General features: G+C 41.5%; 1 protein-coding gene across 1 annotated transcript in view; it reads left to right on the forward strand.

Moving 5' to 3' along the window:
- The window catches only part of LOC110539079 (transient receptor potential cation channel subfamily M member 4), a 78,921-nt gene extending 69,954 nt beyond the window's left edge, over positions 1–8,967 (forward strand). The window contains exons 19-27 of the mRNA XM_036937948.2: positions 725–840; positions 1,647–1,779; positions 2,713–2,887; positions 3,258–3,426; positions 4,251–4,432; positions 5,219–5,351; positions 5,597–5,669; positions 5,930–6,023; positions 7,813–8,967. Of these exons, the coding sequence (XP_036793843.2) occupies positions 725–840; positions 1,647–1,779; positions 2,713–2,887; positions 3,258–3,426; positions 4,251–4,432; positions 5,219–5,351; positions 5,597–5,669; positions 5,930–6,023; positions 7,813–7,841 (1,104 nt within the window). The 3' untranslated portion in view covers positions 7,842–8,967. The remainder of the gene's footprint in view (positions 1–724; positions 841–1,646; positions 1,780–2,712; positions 2,888–3,257; positions 3,427–4,250; positions 4,433–5,218; positions 5,352–5,596; positions 5,670–5,929; positions 6,024–7,812) is intronic.
- Positions 8,968–9,233: the final 266 nt, after the last annotated feature.

Consider the following 9,233-nt stretch of genomic DNA (forward strand, 5'->3'; position numbering starts at 1 on the left):
TTATTCTGACATTTCACATTCTTAAAATAAAGTGGTGATCCTAACTGACCTAAGACAGGGAATTTTTATTATATTTCTGTATTTTATTTTCAATACATTTGCAAACAATTCTAAAAACATGTTTTGACTTTCATTCTGGGGTATTGTGTGTAGATGGGTGAGTGGAAAAAAAAGATGTTTCATCAATTTTGAATTCGGGCTGTAACAACAAAATGTGGAAAAAGTCAAGGGGTATGAATTTGTTCTGAAGGCACTGAATGTGTGCGATTGCCACTAATCTTCTGTGAAGTGTGTGTACCCCCCCTACTGGCTGAAGGGGAATACAGTTCAAAGGCCTACAGCAGGTGTTGGCAACAGGACAGGGTCCAAAAAGACTGTAAAATCACCAGAAAGTCACCCAAACATTTGTTGAAGTAAGAATCCTGTACGATTCTATTGGACTAGAAAAGTAATCCGATTGGATCCTTTAGGATTTTGTCACCCAAATCAGAATCCTATTATACTAATAATGCCTTTTGATTAGGGATTACTATAATACAATAACATTATTATTATATTTTTTGCATACAATATAGCTCAGTATTTGTATTATTTGTTTTATACAGTCTTTTTTGCTCATCATTATCAAGGGAACCAATCGTTTTGTAGGTGACTGTAGATATATATTAATGACCATCTACTCTCTCTCACACACACACTTTCCCCCTCTCTCTCTCTCCACCAGACATTCTTCAGGGGCAACACCACTTTATATCAGAGAATGAAGCTCTACATCGAGGACATGTGGAATAAGTGTGACATCACAGCCATCTCACTCTTTGCACTGGGAATGTGCTGCAGGTGTGTGCATTTACAGTAGCTACAAGAAGATACTGAGTATACGAAACATTAAGAACATGAAGCTCTTTCCATGACAGACTGATCAGGTGAATGAATCCAGGTGAACGCTATGATCCCTTATTGATGTCACTTGTTAAATCCACTTCAATCAGTATAGATGAAGGGGAAGAGGACAGGTTAAAGAAGTATTTTTAAGTCTTGAAACACTTGAGACATGATTGTGTATCATTCAGATGGTGAATGGGCAAGACACAAAATGCAAGTGCCTTTGAACGGGGTATGGTGTTAGGTGCCAGGCGCACTTGTTTGTGTCAAGAACTGCAACGCTACTGGGTTGTGTATCAAGAATGATTCACCACCCAAAGGACATCCAGCCAACTTGACACAACTGTGGGAAGCATTGGAGTCAATATGGGTCAGCAACCCTGTGGTATGCTTTCGACACGTAGAGTCCATACCCCTACGAATTGAAGCTGTTCTGGGAGCAAAGTGGGGGAGAGGTGCAACTCAATATTAGCAAGGTGTTCTCAGTGTAATGTGTTTATGTTTCTGTGTTTCGATGTAAACAAGGCTTTTTATTTACATGATTATTTTAAATGTATGTAGTTCTGTCCTTGAGCTGTTCTTGTCTATTAATGTCATGTAATTTGTCATATTTTATGTTTTGTATATGGACCACAGGAAGAGTAGCAGCTGCATCAGCAACAGCTAATGTGTATCCTAATAAATAAATAAATAAATGGATAAATATATATATTGTGTGTGTGTGTCTGTGACTATAACCAGGTGTTTGTTGTGTGTTCTAGAATGTTCCCGTGGTCCTATGAGTTTGGCCGTGCTGTGTTGGCTGTGGACTACATGGTGTTTACCCTCCGTCTCATCCACATCTTTGCCATCCACAAACAGCTGGGACCCAAGATAATCATTGTTGAAAAAATGGTGAGTGCTTTCTAAAAAGAAAGAGAAAACCCTGTGCACTGCAGTGTCTAAATAGTAGACTTAGACATTGCGTCGTTGTATCTGTCTCATTATGAGGACATGGGAGCATGGACAGTGCCATTGTGGCCATCTCCATTTTAAAGTAGTCCATTTTATTCTACTACTTCCATGAGTTGGCAGACAAACTGAAAGATTACCAAAGATGGTGGATAAATAAAGATGAATGACTCCACGACTTCACCATTTCATTTTTTATTTCAAGGTTCCTGTCTATGTAAGTGGGCGTTCCCTCTCTTGTGTGAGAATGCTTTCCTACATGAGCGCACATTTCCTCTATAATCGCTGGGATGCTCACATAAGAGAGGAAACAGCTGGATTTGGTCTACATATTGGCCCCACCCGCCCTGCTCCAACATATCACTGGCACATTTTTTTGGCAGTGAGATGTCTCTTTTCTCTACTGTCTCTGGGGCACACCCTCCGTGGGCAGTAAGTAGACCAAAGCAGCCCCGCCTCAATCAGAAAAATTAAGGGAGTGGGATGCCTCGCTTCATCTACTGTCTCTGAAGGTGCATAATGCCACCTAGAGTGTATTGTTATAACAGGTATGAAGCCAATGTTTGTGATGTATTGCCACCTGCAGTTATGGAATGTTTGCTCACAATTATAATTGGCTGATCCCTCCTGATGACCCGCATTGTGATCCTTCTTTGGCCCATAGGAAGTTCCACCCAGTTGACTACTTAAAGATTGTGGAAGTTCATAATGGCGCTGGCCATGCTAAAATGGGCTTTTGGGCACTAGAGTCCTCTATCTGTCTCTATGGTCTAGCTCCAAGTGCTGGTTTTGGCAGTAACGACTAGTATCAAAACTGAACACTAGATGGTGATGCCATTTTCCCCAATGAATATCTGTTCCCCTCCTGATTGGCAGATGAAAGACATCTTCTTCTTCCTGTTCTTCCTGGCGGTGTGGCTCCTGGCCTACGGTGTAGCCAATCAGGCGCTGCTCTACTCCTACGACCCCCGTCCCGGTTGGATCTTTCGCAGAGTGTTCTACAGGCCATACCTACACATATTTGGACAGATCCCCATACACGAAATGGATGGTGCGTTGATGTTTGTGTATGAATGTGGTTTGCATGTGTATGTAACATAGTATAATCTCACCTAGATATTTTAAAATTAATGCACTAAATTCTAATCGCTCTGGAATAGAGAGTCTGCTAAATAAAAACAAATATATATATATATATTACTCTCTCTCTCTTTCTCTCTCTCTTTCTCTCTCTCTTTCTCTATTCTTTCACTCCTCTCTCTCTGCATCCCCCCTTACATCAACACCTACCCAATCTACCCTCTTTGCCCTACCATTTTAAATATTTATTTTCACACCCCTCCTTCTGCTTCTTCCCATCCTTTCAAACTCTCCCCCTCTCACTGCCTCCTGCCCTTGTCTTCCTGTCTCTCTGTCGGTAGCTGATAAACTGGATGAGGGGATAGAGTGCACCAATAACGCCACTCTGGTCGAGGCGGGGGCAGAGCCCTGCATGAGTACCGACCACAATTGGCTGGTGGTCATCTTATTGGTCATCTTCCTGCTGGTCACCAACATCCTCCTGGTCAACCTGCTCATCGCCATGTTCAGGTAATGGACCCTCTGTCTGTCCCTCTTTTACTTTCTCTCCCTCTTCCACTCTCTGTCTACCTTTCACTCTCTCTAGCTCTTCACATTGACGAGTGTTGAGGAAGTTATCAAGAGATAACTTAGAGATGTATTAATTCTCGAGACATTACTGTAATATTACTCAAACGTAGCCCTACCTCCAAATCACGTTTGTTGCCATGCTTCCCTTGGAGATCTGCAGAATGTTGTATAGCCAAAACAGTTTGAATCGTCCTTTTTATTAGAGGGCTCCCGAGTGGCGCATTGGTCTAAGGCAATGCATCTCAGTGCTAGAGGCGTCACTACAGACACCCTGGTTTGAATCCAGGCTGTATCACAACCAGCCATGATTGGGAGTCCCATAGGGCATTGTACAATTGGCCCAGCAACATTTCGTCCCGATACCTCTACTGCAACTCTCTTCAATGAGAATAAGCTCTCTGTCCTTCTTTCCCATCTAGCGCCCCCCTCCATATCCCTGTTTCACTCTCCTTGTGTTCCCCTCGACAGATCGTCACTCATTCAATAGGCCCCTCTAATCCGTGGGTTGAATTTCTCTTATTTTATCTAGTTCCTCAGGGTGTCTTGGAATAGTGTTGTTGGATTTAATTTAATCAACTTTTTTTATTAGAGTGTTGTCCCAATGGCATGTTTTTCTGGCTCAGCTTTATCTGTGTGTCATTGGGGCTCAAAATGTCATGAACTAAAAAATATAATAAAACCAATCTTTTTTTATATGAGCGAGAGTCACCTATTTCCTGATATTCAACCTTTTTACTGTCTCCCTCTCTCTGCCTTTCCTCCAGTCACACGTTCTCCAAAGTGCAGGAGCACAGCGACAACTACTGGAAGTTCCAGCGCTACAATCTGATCGTGGAGTATCACTCCAGACCCTGCCTGGCACCACCCTTCATCCTCATCTCCCACCTCCACCTCTTCATCAAGAGACACATCCGCAAGATCCCCTCCACGAAGATCAAACACTTTGGTGAGAGAGGGAGGAAGATAGAGGGAGGGAATGGGAGGGAGAGCGTGAGGAGGGAAGAAAGGGAGGGAGAGGGAGGAAAACAGTGCCGGCGCCAGAACGAATCAGTTGGAAAGGCATTTGATTTCTATAGTGTGGCACATTTTTTCATGGGACCTCCTATGTATGTATAAAAAAAAAGGCATGTAATTTAACTGTAAAAAGGTATTACCTTTTAATGTGCCATCAACACAACCAGTTATGTTTTCATTTGGTTGTCAAACAAATCACTTCAAAAAGTAGGATATCTTTGCACATTAGTCCCAAAATTATTCCAGCATCTTAACAGTACACTGTGCACCCACCAACTTTCCTTCAATTCGCAACTGGCTGGAACTATCTCCCCGGAGAATGCATCAGAGTGAGCGCCCCTCAGTCTTACTATATACAGGTCATACATCTGATGCTGTCTTGCCAAAAAGAGTATGACATGTCATACTATTTTTGGCCAGACAACATCAGATACATGGACTACACTTACTGTAGGAGGGGGGGGGGGGGGGGGGGCGCTGTTTCACTCTCTCAGATGCTTTATCTGAGATTGATGCATCTTTCTGTCTGCGCCCATCTCAGTCAAATAAATGATCATAACGCCGGCCCGGTAGGAAGACCAGTGATCAGATAATTCACTTCAAGTATTGAACTTCAAGTATTTTAGAAGTCCACTTCCATTTTTTCCATATTTTTTTTCTCATTTTCTCTTCTTCCCAATTTCTTTGTTCTTCTCCTCCTCCTCTATCCCTCATTCAGTTCTGGAGATCCATGGTAGGGAGGCCAGTAGACTGAACACGTGGGAGGCCATCCAGAAGGAGAATATACTCTTTGCCCAGAACAAACGAGAGAGAGAGAAAGACTCAGAGAGACTCAAACGCACCTCCGTCAAGTGAGACATCTCACCTAGACTAAATGCCAGATTCATTTAACAGCTTCAGTTAACAGCTCGGCTTCTATCTGGCCTATGAATAGAATGGTTGAGATGCTGTAGCTGATGGATCCTCCTGTGTTAGGAATCGGGTCAATACCATTTTAAATTCATGAATCGGAACTTCAATTCACTTCCTGAATGGACTGAGAAGTGAATTGACCCCTAACCTTTGTTGTGGTCCTGTGTTGTGGTCATGTTTGAAGGGTGGACAATGTATTAAAGCAGATGGCAGAGATTCGGGACCACGACCGCAGGCTGAGAATGTTGGAAACCGAGGTTAGTGTCACCCTGCTTTATCTGCCCAGTGGCAACCAGACACACGTGCCAGAAGTTTCAGTGCTCCTTAATGGGCGGGATGGTTTAGTGGGTGTGTATGTGTCTGTGCACGCACGTGTGTTGGTTAGTGTGTAATCGTAAGTATGTGTGTGTCTTCATTTGGACTGCAGCTGTTGCATCTGCCTGCTCAGCACTGAACAGACCACATCCGTCATGGTTCTCTCTCTCTCTTTCTCTCTCCGTCCCTCTCACATTCCCAGTTGGAGTACTGTTCTAGTGCCCTCTCCTGGATGACGGAGGCTCTCTCTCAGAGTAACTTGGTAAAGACCACACGTCCTCCGCCCGCTCTCAGAGGTAAGGTTGCATACAGTTTACCTTATGATATAGGTTACATGTATGATCTATTTCTATGGAAGGTTGCCTCCTACCTCTCCAGTCACGGAATATAACATGTCAATTATTAGAATGTATTGATCCCCAGTACATTTTATTACTTGGACTTACAGTTGAAGTCGGAAGTTTACATTCACCTTAGCCAAACACATTTAAACTCAGTTTTTCACAATTCCTGACATTTAATCCGAGTACAAATTCCCTGTCTTAGGCCAGTTAGGATCACCACTTTATTTTAAGAATGTGAAATGTCAGAATAATAGTAGAGAGAATGTTTTATTTCAATCATCACATTCCCAGTGTGTCAGAAGTTTACATACACTCAATTAGTATTTGGTCGCATTGCCTTTAAATTGTTTAACTTGGGTCAAACGTTTCGGGTAGCCTTCCACAAGCTTCCCACAATAAGTTGGGTGAATTTTTGCCCATTCCTCTTGACAGAACTGGTGTAACTGAGTCAGGTTTGTAGGCCTTGCTTGCACACGCTTTTTCAGTTCTGTCCACAAATTCTCTATGGGATTGAGGTCAGGGCTTTGTGATGGCCACTCCAATACCTTGACGTTGTTGTCTTTAGGCCATTTTGCCACAACTTTGGAAGTATGCTTGGGGTCATTGTCCATTTGGAAGACCCATTTGCGACCAAGCTTTATCTTCCTGACTGATGTCTTGAGATTTTGCTTCAATATATCCACATAATTTCCCTACCTCATGACGCCATCTATTTTGTGAAGTGCACCAGTCCCTCCTGCAGCAAAGCACCCCCACAACATGATGCTGCCACCCCCGTGCTTCACAGTTGGGATGGTGTTCTTCGGCTTGCAAACCTCCCCCTTTTTCCTCCAAACATAACGATGGTCATTATGGCCAAACAGTTCTATTTTTGTTTCATCAGACAGAGGATATTTCTCCAAAAAGGGCGATCTTTGTGCAGTTGCAAACCGTAGTCTGGCTTTTTTATGGCGGTTGTGGAGCAGTGGCTTCTTCCTTGGTGAGTGATCCTTTCAGGTTATGTCGATATAGGACTTGTTTAACTGTGGATATAGATACTTTTGTACCCGTTTCCTCCAGCATCTTGACAAGGTCCTTTGCTGTTGTTCTGGGATTGATTTGCACTTTTCGCACCAAAATACTTTCTTCTCTAGGAGATAGAATGTGTCTCCTTCCTGAGCGTTTTGACGGCTGCGTGGTTCCATGGTGTTTATACTTGCGTACTATTGTTTGTACAGATGAACGTGGTACCGTCAGGTGTTTGGTAATTGCTCCCAAGGATGAACCAGACTTGTGGAGGTCTACAATTTTTTTCTGAGGTCTTGGCTGATTTCTTTTGATTTTCCAATGATGTCGAGTAAAGAGGCATTGAGTTTGAAGGTAGGCCTTGAAATACATCCACAGGTACACCTCCAATTGACTCAAATGATGTCAATTAGCTTATCAGAAGCTTCTAAAGCCATTACATCATTTTCTGGAATTTTCCAAGTTGTTTAAAGGCACAGTCAACTTAGTGTATGTAAACTTTTGACCCACTGGAATTGTGATACAGTGAATTATAAGTGAAATAATCTGTTGGAAACAATTGTTGGAAAAATTACAAAGTAGATGTCCTAACCGACTTGCCAAAACTATAGTTTGTTAACAAGAAATTTGTAGAGTGGTTGAAAAACAAGTGTTATTGACTCCAACCTAAGTGTATGTAAACTCTGACTTCAACTGTATGTAATAATTGCAGTTTCTGTTATGTTTTTACTTTCAGATCTGACCTCTCTCTCTCCAACTAGCTGACAAATGTCTGATGGAGAATAGTGAAATCTGGACGCGCACACACGACCTCTTAGTTGTCCCTCAAAGTCGATGATGACAAATGTTCCTCTTGTGGATTGGGGATATCACTTTAAACACACACACACACACACACACACACACTCAAACCTAGAATCACTGTCACTCAGGGCCAGTGGTGTGAAGTACTTAAGTAAAAATACTTTAAAGTACTAAGTGGTTTTTGGGGGTATCTGTACTTTACTTTACTATTTATATTTTTGGCAACTTTTACTCTTACTTCACTGCATTCCTAAAGAAAATGATATTATTTTTACTCAATACATTTCCCTGACACCCAAACGTACTCGTTACATGTTGAGTGCTTAGCAGGACAAGAAAATTGTCAAATTCACACACTTATCAAGAGAACATCCCTTGTCATCCCTACTGCCTCTATTCTGACGGACTCACCAAACACATGCTTTGTTTGTAAATTATGTCTGAGAGTGGGAGCGTAAAATAAACAGGACAATAATGCCGTTTGGGGTGCTTAATATAAGGAATTTGAAATGATTTATACTTTTACTTTTATAGTATATTTTAGCAATTACATTTACTTTTGATACTTAAGTATATTTCAAACCAAATACTTTTAGACTTTTACTCAAGTAGTATTTTACTGGGGGACTTTCACTTTTACTTGAATCATTTTGTGTTAAGGTATCTTTACTTTCACTCAAGTATGTCAATTGGGTACTTTTTCCACCACTGCTCAGGGCCAAGGAATGTCAAGCAATGTCAAACACGGACTCGATGCTCTTTCATCCATCCTTTCAATGTCGTTTTTTAGCGTTGATCATTTGAACTACTGTCATTTAATATGTGGACCATTGTTGCTCTTCTATGTTATACTTTGTTGTTCCTATGTTCTATAAATCTTGTTCCTGTGGGTTATAGAATGTGAGGAGAACAGGACAATCTGTTCTTCATGTAATATGTATAGACATTTTTAAAAGGTGTATTCAACCTGACACAATCACAAAAATGTTGGTTTGCAGTCAATGACCAAAAGCGCCCTCTTTGGGCGCATGGTATTAATATTTTTCATAATTTCATAATTAATAAAGATTAAAACATACAACAAAAATATGGTGTTTTTATGTCAAGGTATTGTTATATTTCAGTCTTCTGTGATGTATATAAAGTGCAATATTGGAATGCTAACTCAACATTCTATACATTTCAAGTCTATATGTGACATGGTACAGGTGTCTTATTTTTTTTAAGCATCGTGTAATTGTCTCTGGCCCCTCCCAGTTAGCTGGAGTGATGAGCTCTACAGCAGTCTCACAACTCAATCACTGGTTGAAAACTGTTTTTTGTAGATAATTGGCCCTCTTTCTGGGACTCACC

Source organism: Oncorhynchus mykiss, chromosome 12, assembly GCF_057628025.1.
Source record: "Oncorhynchus mykiss isolate SJ-2025 chromosome 12, ASM5762802v1, whole genome shotgun sequence".
NCBI lineage: Eukaryota > Metazoa > Chordata > Actinopteri > Salmoniformes > Salmonidae > Oncorhynchus > Oncorhynchus mykiss.